Here is a 15,895-nt window from a genome sequence, read left to right on the forward strand (position 1 = left end):
CATGCTCTGCCCGGCCCCCGCGCCCCACGCCTGAGAGCCCCCCCCTCCCCCCCACGCCGGAGACCCCCGCCATGGCCAGCAACAGCAGCTCTTGCCCCACGCCCGGAGGGGGGCACCTCAATGGGTACCCTGTGCCCCCCTACGCCTTCTTCTTCCCCCACATGCTGGGGGGGCTCTCGCCGCCCAGCACGCTGGCCGGTATCCAGCACCAGCTGCCCGTCAGCGGATACAGCACCCCGTCGCCTGCCAGTGAGTTACCGCGGCCTCGCGGGGGGGCGGGGGGAACCCCAGCACCAGCGGGGGGCTGTGCAGGGACCCCTCTGTGCCGGGGTCTGTCTCCAGTGTGGGACGCAGGTGCTGACCCCAGGCTGCTGCTCGGGCACTGGTCCGTTACATGCCCTGGGGTGGTAGCACTGGTGGGGGGGGGGGTTGTCGCTGCTCTCAGCCGCTGCATCACCCACGTGTGGGGACATCTGGTCGGGAGACACCAGCTCCGTGCCCAGTGGGACGTGAGCGCTGGGCGCTTCTCCCCGTGTGTCCCCGTTAGTGCCGCCGCTGGGGAAACTGAGGCACGGAGAGGGCAGTGGCACCCGGCGGGATGTGTGTGTCAGTTAATTGCTGCTGTGTGGCCGCCTTCGTTAATGGCTGTGTTTATACCCTGGCTGTTAACGGCCCAGCTGGCCCTGGTTAGAGGGGCCCGTTGGCTGTCACCGTCCCCGGCACCCACCGTGGCCTGGCTGGGAGCTGGGGAGGCCGGTGCCGCGCTGCGTCCCCGTGGTGGCTCTTTGTTCACCGGCGGCGTGGGGGAGGCGATGAAGGCAATCATCGCGTCTGCTCCTGATTCAATTTCCCCCTGACAGGGTCGTCCATCACGGCCCTGGTAATCACCGCCCCGCCGCGCCGGCAGCTGGGAGCCGTGGGAGGTGGGCTCCTGGCCGGGGTCCTCCCCGAGCTGTGACTCCAGCCCTGGGCACACGATGTGCCTCAGTTTCCCCTGCACCCTCGCTGGGTGCCGTGGGGGCGGCTGTTGGACCCCCTGCCCGTCCCCGGCACCGCTGCGGTTGGTGCCCTTGGCCCGTTCCCGCACCGCGCTGGCATGGGTGCCCCGCGGCGCCCGCCGTCGGGGAGGCCCCCGTGGGTCGGGATGTGGTGGGGGCCCCCCCCCCCCCCCCGCCCGTCCCTGGCCCCGGGGAACGGTGCAGGCCCGGGCAGGGCCGGCCCCGGGCGCTGTCCCCCGCCGGAGCCGCCCCGACGGCGGTGGGACCCAGTGGGACCAGTTCAGCGACTGGGTGGCAGCGGGTGGGGCCCCTCCCCCGCTCTGGCTCTGGGGCCATTCCCGCCGCACGGCATTGTGGGAACGGGCTGGGGGGGGGGGCCCTGTGTCATGTCCGTGTGTCCGTTCCCCTTCTCTGACACTGGGGACGGGGGCCGCGGGCAGGGCTGGAGGGTGCCCTGGGGTTGATGGTAGATGGTTGGACTGTGCCTCAGTTTCCCCTTGTCCTTCCCCGCCAGGGTACCCGGGGGGCGCAGGGGGTGGGGGCACTGTGCCTGCCTGCCCCCCCCTGCATAGCACCCGTACAGCCTGGTGGGTGCCCTGTCTGTGTAGGTCCTGCAGAGTTTGGTGGGTGCCCGGGCGGGTACCCCTGCTCTCTCTCCTGGCAGTGGGGCTGGCAGGGAACTGCCACGAGGCTCAGGACTGGGGGGGGACACACGACGACTCAGGGCTGGGGGGGGGGGCCTTGGAGGGGCCCTGTGCAGCCCCCCCCTCCTCACGCACGTCCGGCCCCACCGCTGGCCCGCCCGCCCTCGCCAGATGTGCTGCAGCTGTGCAGCCCGGGGGCTGATCTGCCTGGGCCCTCCTGGGGGGGCAGATACCCCCTCCCCCCGGGGTTTGGCTGGGCGCCCCGCCGGGGCCGGGGGTGTCGGGACAGGGATCCGGTGGCGTTGGAGCTTCAGGGGAGCTTCTGGTGCCTGATCCGGCTCTCCGGGGTGCTGCGTGCTTTGCCCCCCGGCGTGGGGAAATGGGACTGGCCGTATCCTGTGCGTGGTGCTGGGAGCCGCCTCGCTTGCCGTGGGTGCTGGGGGGGCCGTTGCACCCCTTGGCCCGAAGCGGGTGTCCCTGGGAGTCACTGTCGCGGTGGGTCCAGCCCTGCCCTGCCAGAGCCCTTTGTGCCATGAGTCGAGAGCGCCTGGCAAAAGGGAAGAGAGCGGAGGTGCAGGGCACAGCCCCGGGGACCCCCGGCACGGCCCCCCCCCGGTGCAAGAGCTGCCCCTTCCTCTGTGGGGTGGGGACCAGAGCCCCCTGCCCCATGCTGGGCCCTGATATGGGGCACCCCAGGCACCCCAGGGCAGGCGGGGGTTGGTGGCAGGGGGCACCCGGGGCCGGAGCAGGGCCTCTCCACGCTCAGAGCTGCGTGTGGGCACGTGTGCGCTCGCAGGGTGGGTGTGCGTGTGTGTGTGCCCGTGTGTGCCCGCTGCAGGGGTGGAGGGAGTGTGCACGTCCGTGCATGCGTGGAGCTGGCTTCATGCGTGTGTGTGTGTGTGTGTGCGTGTGTGTGTGCATGTGTGTGTGTGTACCCATGGCGCTGTGCGCGTGCGCTGCCGGCTGTGCCTGCGCGTGTGCGTGCACGCCCGTGTGCGCGCAGCTGGGGCTGCGTGGGGGGGTGTGCATGCGTGGAGGAGCAAGCGTGCGCAGGGCTGAGCGACTGTGCGGGCTGGGGGGGGGGTGTGGGTGGGTGGGTGTGTGCTCAGTGCCCAGCCCACCGTGCGTGTGCCTGTGCCCGTGTGTGCACGCCGCACACGCCGCTGGGTCGCCCGCATCCCCGTGCCGGGTGTGTGTGCGTGTGGCGGTGCCAGGGCTGTGCCTGTGCCCTCCTTTCCCATCCCCAGGGGCTCCGCGGTGGCATCCTGCTGTGGGGCCTGGCTGTCCTTGGGGGTCCCCTCCCCTCACCCAGCGCTGGCTTTTGGAGGGGTGGGGGTGTCTCAGGGGGCCATGAGGGATTCCCGCCCGTCACCCCCGCCAGAGGCTCCCTGGGCTGCCGCCCCCACCGGGGACCCTCCCTCCGCCCTGGTTCCCAGGCTGCGAGAAATGGGACCCCGGTGCGGCCCCCTCCTCCTGCAGCCGGCCCCCCCCCCCCACCTCGGCCCCGCTCTCGGCTGCCGGGACGGGGGGCCCCATGGCCGGGTCCGGCCTGTCACCCTACCCGCTGGCTCTGGTTTCCTCCGCGCCACAGCCTCTCCCCCGCAGCGCCCCGTAATTAATTAATTTTTAAAAATTAATGAGCAAAACGTGCTCCCTGCAGGCCGGGGGCCGGGGGAGCGGGTGGCGGGGCTGGGGGGCCCCGCTCGGGGCAGGGGCCGGGGAGCTCTCGTGGGGTGCGATGCTGGGGACCCCCCCCCCATGCCCACCCGGGGAAGATTGATGAGGCCGGGCCGGGCGCTGGGCCCCCGCGCCTGGGAAAGCCCATTACGGCGGAGGTTTTCTATCACTGTCACGGGGGGCCGGGGGGAGCCGCCTGCGCCGGCCGGGAATTCGCCTGGCTCAAAAGCCGCTGAAGGGGATAAATGGGGTCTTTTGAAGTGGGCGGGCGGGAGGGGGGCTGCGGGGCCCCGAGGTGCCGGCGTGGGCATGGGGGGAAGGGGCCGGGGCCCAGCACCCCGTACCCCGGGCTGGGCTTGGGTGGGTTTGCGTGCATGTGGTGGGGTCCCTGCCCACGTGCCGTTGTCTGCTGGAGCCGTGACCCTGCGTTCCCTCAGCTGCCCGCTCTGGGGACAGCAGTGTCCCCCGTGGGGTCCCCACGGGCTCTTTGGCCACGTCTCCATCATGCTCTTGGGGGCATCTTGGTGTTCCCTGAAGCGCTGGCTGCCCCCTCCATGAGTGGGGCCAGGAGTAATCGGGGCTGGGGGGTGCTGCTGAGGGGTGGGGGCCCCATTCCGGTGTCTCCGGGCTGGTGGGACGTGGCGGTGGGACAGGGTGCCTGGCGGGGCATCCCCGTCCCCCTCGCGCCCCGGGGCTGCGTGCAGGGTGCTCCCCTCGCCCAGTTCCTCTTGGCTTCTGCACGAAGGCTTCGGGGTTTTGTTTGGTTTTTTGTTTTTTTAAAAAATCTCTGTTTCTTCCTGTTGCCGCCGGCGTGGGACGGGAAGCGCTGCCCGGCGGGGCGGCCTGCGTGTATGGCCCGGCCGTGCCCTGGCCGAGCCGTGCGGTGCCACCGGCCCGCGTCCCCTCCGTCCCCTCCGTCCCCTCCGCCGCAGCCCCATTCTTCCCGGCGCTGGTGAATGAGTCAAAGCAGACATTTGTCATGTTCGCTGCAGGAAGTTGGAGGAGCGCTGGGCTTTTGTTCAGAAACCTGCTGGCTAAGCAAAGCCTTTGACTTTCTATTATTATTTAAACAGGCGCTGCTGATCTGCTCGCACAGACACACACGCACACACACACACATGCACACACAGACACACGCACACGCCTCCCGGCCTTTTTCTTACTCTTTTTGTTGTTGTTGTGTTTTTCTCCCCTTTTCCCCCCACTCTCTTTGAGGGGCGGATTGGAGATAAAAGCGGGGTGGCCCTGGCTGCTCACTTTGGGGCCGAGGCTGGGGGCTGCTGGCGTGTGCGGGGCCGGGGTGCGGGGGTGTGCGGAGAGTGGTCGGGCCGGCGGAAGGGTGCCCTCGGCATCGGGGTGCGTGTGTGTGCGTAGTGCCGTGCGTGTGTGTGTGTGCGCACATGGCTGTGTGTGGTGCCATGTGTGTGTAGTGCCATCTGTGTGTAGTGCCATGTGTGTGTAGTGCTGTACATGTGTGTGCACATGGCTGTGTGTAGTGCCATGTGTGTGTAGTGCTGTACATGTGTGTGCACATGGCTGTGTGTAGTGCCGTACATGTGTGTGCACATGGCTGTGTGTAGTGCCATGTGTGTGTAGTGCTGTACATGTGTGTGCACATGGCTGTGTGTAGTGCCGTACATGTGTGTGCACATGGCTGTGTGTAGTGTCATGTGTATGTGTGCATAGCGCCGTACGTGTGTGTGTAGTGCTCTGTATGTGTGTATAGTGCTGTACATGTGTGTGCACACGGCCGTGTGTAGTGCCATGCATGTGCGTGCCCTGCCATGCGTGTGGGCATACTGCCATGTGTGCACACACGCATGCACACGCACACCTGCTCATGCACGCTCTCTGCTTGCTGCATGGGGCCGTGCAGGGCTGGCGTGTGCGGCAGCACCCGCCTCTGCCCACCGCTGGCCGGCGGTGCACACGCGTGTGTGCTCCTCCTGCCCCTCGCAGGACCCGGGCTGGGGTTCGTGTGGGCCCCGCAGCACCTTCGTCTCTCCCTCTGAGGGCACCCCTGCGGGGGGCAGAGCGGACCCCCGGGGCGTGGCAGGAGCCGTGTCCCCACCGCAGAGGGGACACACCAGGGCAGGGCCCCGTGGGGTGGCAGTGCCCCGTGGGGTGGCAGTGCCCCGTGGGGTGGCAGTGCCCCATGGGGTGGCTGTGCCGGTGGTGCCGTGCTGTGGGGAGCTGGGGTTGGGGAGGCAAGACCCCGCAGCGGGGAGGTTACCGGTGGGTCGGGAAGTGGCAGCACCAGGGCCCGTCCTGCCAGCCTGGCTGGTGGCTGCCGTCCTTGGCGTGGGTCCGTCCCCGCTTGGGTGTGGGCAGCCGGGCCGCACTGCGTGGGGTGATGCTGGTCTGTGCGGGCAGTGCTGTCACCACAGGAGGGGCCTCAGGTTTGGGCTGTCACCTCCCGTGGGGGCCTGTGTGCAAGGGCAGGGCAGTGGGGAGGGCTAGCGTGTGGTGCTCTGCTCTACACGGGCCACACGCAAGCACACACGTGTGCAGTGGGGGTGTGCACATGCACGCACGCACAGATACAGTGGGGACATACACACACACACACGTGTTCATGTGCTCAGCTGCTCCTGTGCTTGGTGGGGACACGGTGTCCCACACATGTACGTGTGTGCCGAAGGAATGTACACGCGTGTATGTGCACACGGGCTGCCCCATGTGCACACGCACACGCACCCCTCCATGCAGTGGGGATGCAAACAAGCACATACCCCGTCACGCAGCGGGAACACGCATGAACACACGCACACACACACACACACACCCCGCCCCGTCCGGTGGCACCCGCACCCCCGGGGGGGCGGCCGGGGGTCAGGCCGAGGTGAGCCCTTCCCCGCCGGGTTCACCCGCAGTTCACCCGCATCCCATTAGGCAAATGAGCCCCGGCCCCCGGGCAGCCCCCGGCCCCGGGCAGTCCCCGGCCCGCTCCCGCCTGGCGCTGGCCCCGCGGGGCCGTGGCCGGTGCCGGTGCCGGCCGTCCCGGGGAGGGGAGGAAGCGGCGGCGGCGGCGGTGGGGGAGGACGGACGGGGACGGCCCCGCGGCGCGGAGCGGGTTAAGGCTGTGGGGAGGCGGCTGGTGTCGGGAGGGACCGGGGCTGCCGGAGCCGCAGAGCCGGCGGGGCTGCGCCCTTCCTCCCCTCCCCCTTCTCTTCCTCCTCCTCCTCCTCCTCCTCCCGCCGCCGCCTGCCCAGGCGCGGAGCGGAGCGGCGGGGCCCCGCTCCCCGGCTGAGCCGCGGCGGGGCCATGGCAGCGCGGCGCGGGGCTCCCCGGGGCCCCGGTTGTCGCGGGGGGGGGGCACTGACCGCCCGGGGCCTCCCCCCCCCCCCGCCTCCCGCCCGCCGCCGGACCGGGGGAGCCGCCCCCGCGGGGCCCCGGGCCATGTACGAGGGCGCGGCGGTGGCGGCGGGGCTGCCCCCCGGCCCCTTCCTCCGGATGGATTTCTACGGGCCGGGCCGGGGCTGCCTGCTGCCGGAGCGCGGCCCCCCCGCGCCCCGCGGGGCCCCCCGCCGCCCCCCCCGCCCTGGAGCAGCTCCGGCCGCTGTAGGTACCTGCGCCCCGGGGGGCGGCCGGGCCCCTCACCGCCGCCTCGGGTCGGTGCTTGGAGCCCGCCCGGGTGGGAAGAGCGGCCTCAAAACCGGGCTCTGATCCGGGCGGGGGCGGGGGGGGGGGGGGGGGGAAGAGCTGCGGGAATGGGTGCGGAGTGCTGGGATGGGTGCAGAGCGATGGGTGCTGGGCGCGGGGATGGGTGCGGTGGTGGGTGCGGGGGGCGGGGATGGGCGCAGAGCCGTGGGTGCTGGGGGCTTGGCTGTGGGCGCGGAGCGGGGGGGGGGGGGGGGCGGTGCAGGGTGCTGGGTGCTGATCCCAGCGGGGGGGCCGGGCTCAGCCCCCGGCCCAGCGCCCTCCCCGCCGGGCCGAGCTCTGCGCAGATGCCGCCGGCCCGGCCATAAACAACCCTTGTCCTATTTCGGCGAGAGCTGGGACGGCCGGGCTGGGGCTGGGGCCGGGGCTGGGGCCGGGGCTGAGCCCGGCGGGGCACCCCCCGCACCCCCCCGCCCCCTGCCAGCAGGGTCCGCGGCCGCGCCAGCTCCGCCGGGAATTTCGCTCCCTCCTGATAAGGGCTCCGACAAAATCCAATTAACTACCGAGCCGCTGCGCCGGCGGCTGCTGCTGCTGCAGGGGCGGAGGGGGGGGGCGCCAGCGTGGGCCACCCCCTCAACCCCCCCCCGCCACGGCCCCGCTGGGAATCGCTGTCCCCCCCTGCGCCGGGGTCTCCCGGGTGCTGATGTGGGGCATCCACCCCCCACCCCCCGTGTCCCTGCAGGGGGGTCACAGCCCTGTGTCCCCCACGGGTCCCGCACTGTCCCTTGGGGACAGGCAGCCCCCCGGGAGGTGGGGGGCGGGGGGGGCACAGAGGGCGGGTGGGCACCTCTGTGTCAGGGTGGGCAGCAGGCAGTGGGCGCAGGCAGGGGTACAGGCAGCGCAGCCCGAGCTGCCGGCTGGCCTGGGGGCTGCCACCCCACGGGCGACACGGGGCCCAGCTGTGCTTTGTGCCAGCGGTGCGGGGCTGAGGGTGGTGTGGGAGGCAAGCAGGGGCTGGGGGGGGTCCCACGCCCCTCCAAGCGGGCAGCCGGCCTGCCTGGCCTGGGGCCCAGGGGCCACGGGCAGCGATAACGGCCCTGGGGAAAGTCCTACCGGGCTCTGTTAGACTTTCACCCCAACAGGAGCTGCGGGGCCTTTCTGGGGGGGCACAACGGGGCCGGGGGTGCTGCCTTGTCCCCGGGGGGGGGCTGGCGAGCCCCCTCTCGCTGCCACCGTTTCGCCCCTCCCGTGGGGATTGCCTGGTGCGGTGCCCATGGCCGGCGCAGCACGGGGGAGGGGGTGCGTGGCCATGGACCCCCCGTGGTCTCGCCCCCCCCCCCCCCCCCCATTGTCTTGGGGCTGCTCGACCTTTCCGCTGGCATCCAGCGCGGTGCGAGGGGCCTTTGTCTGCGGCTGGGGATGGCGAGGGGCTGCCGTGGGGGCTCCCCCCGCCTCTGCGAGTGGGTGCTGCCTTCAGAGCCCCGGAGCAGGCAGGGTGCAGGCAGGGCCTGGCAGGGGCCATGTGTCCTTGGCTCTAGGGCCAACCCCTTAGCACAGGGCCCCCCCCAGATCCCGCTGGGGCCATGCCATCCTGAGTGGGGTGACTGGGGGCCATTGTCCCCCATACCCCCAGTCCTGCAGGAGAGGGGCCTCCTGGCCAGAGCCCCTTTCCCGTGGGCTGCAGCTCTGGGTGGACACGTGGCCGTGGTGCCGTGCAGGGCCCTTGCCCAGGCCGGGGCACCTCCGTGCTCTGGTCATGGTGACCGTGACCCGGCGGACGTGTGGGCGGCGGGTGCTGGCGGGACTCCCTGGCAGGGTGCCCTGCTCCCTACGTCACACCGAGGTGCCGTGTCTCCCCGGCCCAGGGGTGCCAGCCCACGGCTCGGCTCGGCTCGGCGGTGCTGGTGGGGGAGATGGCGTGCCTCAGTTTCCCCAGAGTTGTCTGTGGCTTTGCCTGGTGGGGTGGGCCCCGAGGTGCTGGCTGCTGGCCCGGCGCTGGCACTGCCCTGCCCGGCGGGACGCCGTCTCGCTGGTGCAGGGGGAAGAGCCACTCCTCGGGGCGTGGGGATCCTGCCATGCCGCAGCTGGGGAAACTGAGGCACGAGGCGGTTCCCGAGAGCGGCAGCTGGGCTTGTGGGAGCCCACCGAGGCGGTGGGCGTCCCATGCCAATGTGGGTCCACGTGCTGCAGGGGGGGGGTTCTGGATTGCTGTGAGGGTCTCGGGGGGTACGTGGGGTTGGGTTGTGCACAAGCACCGCCCCATTGGGCACGGGGTGGCCCCCGCTGTCGCCTCACGTTAGCCACGCTCCGTCACCTCGGGCTGGCCGGTGGTGCGCAGCCAGCGCGGTGCTGCGGCATGGGGGGTGGCGGTGGCGGCGCGGCAGATGGGTGAGTTGGGGTGGTGGGGACCCCAGGCCCTGGTGCTGGTGGGGGGGCAGGACCCCCGAGTCCCCTGGGCGGGATGCCCCATGGGGACCAGGTGGGGTGGTGGTGCCTGGCGGGCTGAGCACCGTGCCCGGCGGTGTGTGGGCAGGACCGGGCACCCCACAGCTCAGGGGTCCTGGGACCCTCCTCCGCCCCCCCCCCCCCCCCCCCCTTGCTCCCGCAGAGGCACAGGAATTTGGGGCACATGGGATCCTCGTCCGCAGGAGAGCCCTGGGTGGGCACCCACCTTCCTGCCGGGTGCAGGCGTGGGGCTGTCCCGCCTGGCACGGCACCGCATGGCACTGCACTGGGCCCTGCGGCGAGCACCGGGGCAGCCCCGCTGCGGCCCCCACCCGGGCTTTGCTCCCCGTCCCCGGAGGCCTGGGTGCCATCCCCGGCGATGGCCTGGCAGCGATGGCCCCGTTGTTGGCGGGGGGTGGCGGCAGCTGGGACTCCTGGGTGTCGTCGTCCCCCCCCCAGGCCCTGGCGTGCGGTATGGCCCCACGGGTGTTTTCCCACGCCAGGGCGGGGGTGCCGGGTGTCGGGGTGCCCCGGGGTCCCTTGGCGCGGGCAGGAAGCGGCCGGCGGGGCCGCGGGCGGGGGCGGCGTGTTCGCCCGGGGATGCTGGCGGAGCCGCAGCATCTGGTCCGCAGCTGGGCTCCGCTTCCTCCGGCCGGGGGGGGCAGGAGGGCTGGGCCCCTCCTGTTCCAGGAGGAGATGGGGCTGGGGGAGGGAGCCCCGACACAGGGGGTCCCCCGGTGTCCCCAGCTGGCCCTTGCTGCACCCAGCGCCGCGGCCAGCAAGGGAGGTTTGCACCCATCCTGCCGGCTCAGCACCTTTGGGTGCTCCTCTGTGCCGTCCCGCGGGGGGGGGGGGGGGGGGGGGCGAGGGGTACCCAGGCCTGGTGCCACCACCAGCTTGGCCGGGCAGGCGGCTGTGCCCGTGGCCCCGGTCCCTTCGCCGGTGGCACAGCGGTCCCGTCGCCGGTGGCTGCGGTGGCAGGGGATTCCCGCAGCGCTGGCACAGCCGTGCCTGCCTGGGGACGCCGGTGTGCGCCGGCGCAGGGGGGGGGGGGGGGGGGGGGGGGAGCCGGGTCCCCTCCCCGCTCTGCGCCCAGCGCATCAAAATCCTGTCAAATCTGCATTTTGTGAGTGCAGCTCTCCACGAGGAAGTTCTTAAATTATATAAAAGAGGCGATAAATTATAGACGACGTTCGCTCAGTCACTTTAATGGCTCCGCTCCCTCGAGTGGCAGCGGTGATTTATTCAGTGCCGCCCGGGAAGCTCTGCCCGGCTCCCTCGCCTCCGCGCCCCGCACGCTCGGATCGGCCCCCGCACGCTCGGGTCGCCCCCCGCACGCTCGGGTCGCCCCCCCCCGCACGCTCGCCTCCGCACACCTCCATGCCGCCACGCTCACCCGTCCCCGCTGTGCTGGGGGACAAGCGCCATGGGTGGCTTTGTCCCCGTTGCCGTGTCCCCCCCGACCCCGTCTGCACCCCTGACCTGTGGCCAGTGGCACAGCCAGGCTGGGGACACCCCCCCCCCCCCCCCCATCCATCACACAAACCCCCCCCCCCCCCCAAGCCCCCCAACCCCCAGCTCCGGGGTGGGTGCCCCTGGCCCGGAACTCTCCCTGTGGCACCCCGGCGCCGGGGCGGTGGCAGGGCCCTTTTCGGGGGCCCTTTTTGGGGTGCAGGACGGGTGGGGCGGAGGGGGGGGCCGGTCTCCCCCGCCGGGCCCGGCCTTTAATATCCTGTTTGACTGGTTCGCTTGGCTCAGCTGCAGAAAAACATTCGCAAACATCCCGGAGGAGCCGGGGAGCACTTAACCCCTGCCTGGCTGCGCCCCGCGCCGGGGGCTGCTGCCCCGGCTGCACTGCGATCCCCCCCCCCGGCTGGGGCTGTGCTGAGGTGGAAGCTGGTGCTTGTCTTGGGGGGGCTCAGGCACTTGCCGGGCGGTCCTGGGGGGCAGGGGGGGACGGGAGCAGGCGTGTCCCATGGAATTTTGGGGTGCAGGAGCAGGGCAGGCACGTCCCATGGGATTTTGGGGTGCAGGAGCAAGACAGGCACATCTCATGAGGTTTTGGGGTGCGGGGGGCACTGGGTGCCTCCCCTGGGCTGGCAGCACTGTTGTAGCACGTGGTGGTCGGGGACTGCCCGTCGTGGGGACGAGGGCAGCGCCGCCTTCGGGGATGTCCCCCACCGGGGGCCTGCGGGGCACCGGCTGGGTGCCGCGGTGCTTGTCCCCTCCCAGGGAGGGATTCGTCCCTTCGGCTCTGGGGCGGTGGGCACAGCCAGTGGCCACCCCCCCCCCCCCCAGGCCGTTCACACGTGTGTGCCTGCACGTGTGAGCAACTGTGTGGCACCGGCCCCCCCGTGCCAGGACTGCACCACGCCGGCCTTGCAGACGCCATCAGCGCCGCCCGCGCGGGGGGCTCCTGGGATCCCGGCTTTTTTTCTTTTCTTCTTTTCTTTTTTTCTCTCTCTCTTTTTTTTTTTCTTTTTTTTTTTTTTTTTTTTTGTCTGCCTGAATTCCACATCGTCTCGGTGGCCTGGAAATGTCAAGTTGCATCTTCCCAGCTCGCGTCCTCTCCCCGCCAGCCCCGTGCGACCCGGCTCTGTGGCCGGGGTGGGCAGCGCAGGGGGAGCCTGGCGGGACCACCGGACCCAGGGATCAGCCCTGGCACTGTTGGGGGGTGGGGTGGTGGGGACAGAGCAGTGGAGGGGGGGGAGTGGTCCCCTTGGGGCCAGTCTGCCTGTGTGTGTGTGTGTGGGGGGGGGGGTGTCTCTGTGTCCTGAGCGCTGCCACCTTCCCCGCAGCCGTCGAGACGCAGAGCACCAGCTCGGAGGAGATCGTGCCCAGCCCGCCCTCGCCCCCGCCCCTGCCCCGCATCTACAAGCCCTGCTTCGTCTGCCAGGACAAGTCCTCGGGGTACCACTACGGGGTGAGCGCCTGCGAGGGCTGCAAGGTGAGCGCTGCCAGCGCCCCGCGCCGGGGCCGCCGTCCCCACGGGTCCTCGGGGTCCCTGAGCCAGGCGCTGACTGGGCTGTGTGGGGTCCCCAGGGCTTCTTCCGCCGCAGCATCCAGAAGAACATGGTGTACACGTGCCACCGGGACAAGAACTGCATCATCAACAAGGTGACGCGCAACCGGTGCCAGTACTGCCGCCTCCAGAAGTGCTTCGAAGTCGGCATGTCCAAGGAGTGTGAGTGCGGATGGGGATGGGATGGGGACACCCAGCCTGGGTGCAGCCGGCGCGGGGGGGGGGGGGGGGGGGGCGTGTCTGTTCATGGTGGGCCATCCCAGTAGCCCCCACAAGGCCCTGGGGGTGGGAGAGTGGGGGGGAATGGGGGGAGCCCTGGGTTTGTGTCACAGCCTGGCCGTTGCCCGGGCAACACGTGATTGATGATGTCAGAGATAAATGATGCTGAGGAGGCCTCCTGGTGTCTCCGTGCCAGTTGTCATGGTGCCCGGCTGTACCCCCCCCCCCCGCCAGCGCGGTGCGGCATCGCCGGGGTGGGTGACTGGGGTGGGGGCGCAGCTGCCTCCCCGAGTCCTGCCCCATCTGCCTGCCCCTGGGGGGGCCTGGGACCCCCAGGAGGGGGTGTTCAGCATCCCAGGGGCTGCAGCTCACCCTGCACTGAAGCAGGGGGGTGGTCCTGGAACACTCCCACCACCACCCCGGCCCACAGAGGCTGATCCCTTTGGGGTGCAGGGCAGAGCTGTGCCCGGCTGCTCCCCCCTCGCCGCCGCTGCCCCCTCGAGAGCCTCCCCCACACGCCCCCACGATGAGCGCGGTGGCTCAGCTGCCATTTTCTCTCCCTGGTGTTTTTCTCCGCTGTATCGGCTTCGCAGAGCAGAGCTGAGCACTGTCCCCGTGGCCAGGGGTGCGGTGTCCCCTCCCCATGGGTGCGGTGTCACCCCTGTTTCCCTCCTAATGACTTGGGAGCTTATTTAAAGGAAAGCTGTGCGGGGCTGGTGGCTCCGCTGGCCATTTCTCACCATGGCTGATCCCATCGCTGGCAGCAGGGGGGGTCCTCATCCTGCCCTGGGCCGGGGGGGGGGGGCACAGAGCACAGTGGGGCTGAACCCCCACCCTGGGCAGGGGCTGGGTGACGCTGACCCTGCCGTCCCCGCAGCCGTCCGCAACGACCGGAACAAGAAGAAGAAGGACGTGCCCAAGCCGGAGTGCTCGGAGAGCTACATCATCACGCCCGAGGTGGAGGAGCTCATCGAGAAGGTGCGCAAAGCCCACCAGGAGACCTTCCCCGCCCTCTGCCAGCTCGGCAAATACACTACGGTGAGTGTCGGGGGGTCCTGGGGGGCAGGGGGCTGGGGAGCACGGCAGCTCCCCCCCCGCCCCGTCCCCTCACCACCACCCCTCCCGCCGCAGAACAACAGCTCGGAGCAGCGGGTCTCCCTGGACATCGACCTGTGGGACAAGTTCAGCGAGCTGTCCACCAAGTGCATCATCAAGACGGTGGAGTTTGCCAAGCAGCTCCCTGGCTTCACCACGCTCACCATCGCCGACCAGATCACCCTCCTCAAAGCCGCCTGCCTCGACATCCTGGTGAGAGAGAGCAAGAGCGGGGACTGGGATGGGGACAGGGCTGGGGAGGGGACACCAAGCTGAGCCCCACCGCCGCCGTCGCTCTCGTCCCCGCCAGATCCTGCGGATCTGCACGCGCTACACGCCGGAGCAGGACACCATGACCTTCTCGGACGGGCTGACGCTGAACCGCACGCAGATGCACAACGCCGGCTTCGGGCCCCTCACCGACCTGGTCTTCGCCTTCGCCAACCAGCTGCTGCCGCTGGAGATGGACGATGCCGAGACGGGGCTGCTCAGTGCCATCTGCCTCATCTGCGGAGGTGGGTGCTGGGGCAGGGCGGGGGTGTGCAGGGGTGGGTACCCCTGCCCAGTGCCCCCAGTGCCTGCCCGGCTGTCCTCTCCAAATGGCTGGCCAAGAAGACACCCCCCCCCCCCAAAACGCTGCCCTTTGCTGCAGCACAGACACCTCAGCGCCCCCCTTTCTGGGCCCAGTACAGGGAGCTGGGCTGTATCCCTGCTCATGGGGGGGCAAGGGGGGGTGACAGGCTGTGTGCTGTCCCCCCGTAACCGCTGTGCGTGTGTCCCCCAGACCGCCAGGACCTGGAGCAGCCTGACAAAGTGGACAAGCTGCAGGAGCCGCTGCTGGAGGCGCTGAAGATCTACGTGAGGAAGAGGAGGCCCAACAAGCCCCACATGTTCCCCAAGATGCTCATGAAGATCACGGATCTCCGCAGCATCAGCGCCAAGGGTGAGCGCTGGGGAGGGGGCTCCTGCGGCTCCGTGTCCCGGGGGGAGCATCCCTTGGGCTCGGTATTGGGGGGGTTGGGGTGTGGGGGGATGCAGGAGGTTCCAGGTCGCTCTTCCTTCCCCAGGGCCCAGCGTCCTCCGAAGGGGACAGGGGAGGGGCTGCCCATAGCACCGTGTCCTCCAGGGGCGCTGGGGACGTGGCTGCGCCCCTTGTCCTGGGCACCCAGGGAGGAGCAGAGCTGGGGGTGCCCGTTTGGGGGGTGCCCGTTTGGGGGTGCTGGTTTGGGGGTGCCGGTTTGGGGATGCCGGCAGTGCCGTGCCCCGCTGACCCCAACCCTTCCTGCAGGCGCCGAGCGGGTGATCACGCTGAAGATGGAGATCCCGGGATCGATGCCGCCCCTCATCCAGGAGATGCTGGAGAACTCGGAGGGCATGGACACGCTGGGGGGGCAGCCGGGCGGCCCCCCGGGGAGCTGCAGCCCCAGCCTTTCGCCCAGCTCCAACCGCAGCAGCCCGGCCACCCACTCGCCGTGACCTGCGCCCGGCGCGCACCAGGACAGAGCCCGGCACGCCGGCACACGGCGGGGGGGGACCCTGCGCCTCGGCCCTGGCTGCAGCCCCCCCCCGGGGGTGGACTCCTCAGCAGCCCCCCCGCCGGCGCAGCCCCGGGACCCCCCTTCCCGCCGGAGCGGACCCTGCAGGGAGCCCCGCAGCCCCCCCAGCCCCGGGCGAAGCGCGTTGGTTGAGTCACATTTCAGGGGCGCGGGGACCCTCGGCCACGTCCCCGGGGACGCCCCCCGGCCCCACCAGCACCAGCACACACGGGATTGCGACCACCGAGCCACCCCACCCCCACCCCCCCCCCGCCCCGTCCTGGCCGTCCGGCGGGGAGGACCCGGCCAGACCCCGCACGCCGAGGAAGCAGAGTCATTTAAAAGAGAAAAGAAAGCAAAGTATATATATATAAATATCTATAAATATCTATAAATACGTTTTAAAACCTTTGTAAAAGTTTGGAGGGGTTTTTAGGCCTGTGCAGGTGGAGGGGGGCACAGCGGGCGCTGCCGGGGGGGGGTGGGGTGGGGGGTGGGGCACACGATTTATTATTATTAAATTTTTTTTTTTGTTGTTGTTGAGATTTTAGTGGTTTTAGAGTCGGGGGGGCGCCGGGCGGGCCCTGCCCTGGCCCCCCAGGCGGGGTGGGGGCTGTGGGGGCACATGGCGGTGCCAGCCCCAGCCTCGCGGGGAGGGGG

The 15,895-nt window shown here is 70.5% G+C and overlaps 1 protein-coding gene across 2 annotated transcripts; it reads left to right on the forward strand.

Annotated features, from left to right (window-relative positions):
- The first annotated feature begins 71 nt into the window (after window positions 1-71).
- RARA (retinoic acid receptor alpha) lies at window positions 72-15,176 on the forward strand. Of its 2 annotated transcripts, XM_086478101.1 has the most exons (8): window positions 72-249; window positions 12,163-12,311; window positions 12,407-12,548; window positions 13,483-13,643; window positions 13,737-13,913; window positions 14,011-14,215; window positions 14,485-14,643; window positions 14,989-15,176. In XM_086478101.1, exons 1-8 carry the CDS (start codon window positions 72-74, stop codon window positions 15,174-15,176), a joined length of 1,359 nt encoding a protein of 452 aa, XP_086334227.1. The 2 variants fall into 2 exon arrangements, with proteins under 2 accessions (XP_086334227.1, XP_086334229.1); XM_086478103.1 differs by lacking the exons at window positions 12,163-12,311; window positions 12,407-12,548.
- The last annotated feature ends 719 nt before the right edge of the window (window positions 15,177-15,895 follow it).

The sequence above is a fragment of the Leptosomus discolor genome, chromosome 25 (genome assembly GCF_034619465.1).
Source record: "Leptosomus discolor isolate bLepDis1 chromosome 25, bLepDis1.hap2, whole genome shotgun sequence".
Taxonomy (NCBI): Eukaryota; Metazoa; Chordata; class Aves; order Leptosomiformes; family Leptosomidae; genus Leptosomus; species Leptosomus discolor.

Bases quoted from the DNA above. Each gene is read 5' to 3' on its own strand.
- RARA (XM_086478101.1), top strand. From the start codon at position 72: ATGGCCAGCAACAGCAGCTCTTGCCCCACGCCCGGAGGGGGGCACCTC. The intron at 13,644-13,736 runs GTGAGTGTCGGG...CTCCCGCCGCAG, and splicing joins AGCTCGGCAAATACACTACG to AACAACAGCTCGGAGCAGCG. The intron at 14,216-14,484 runs GTGGGTGCTGGG...TGTGTCCCCCAG, and splicing joins CATCTGCCTCATCTGCGGAG to ACCGCCAGGACCTGGAGCAG.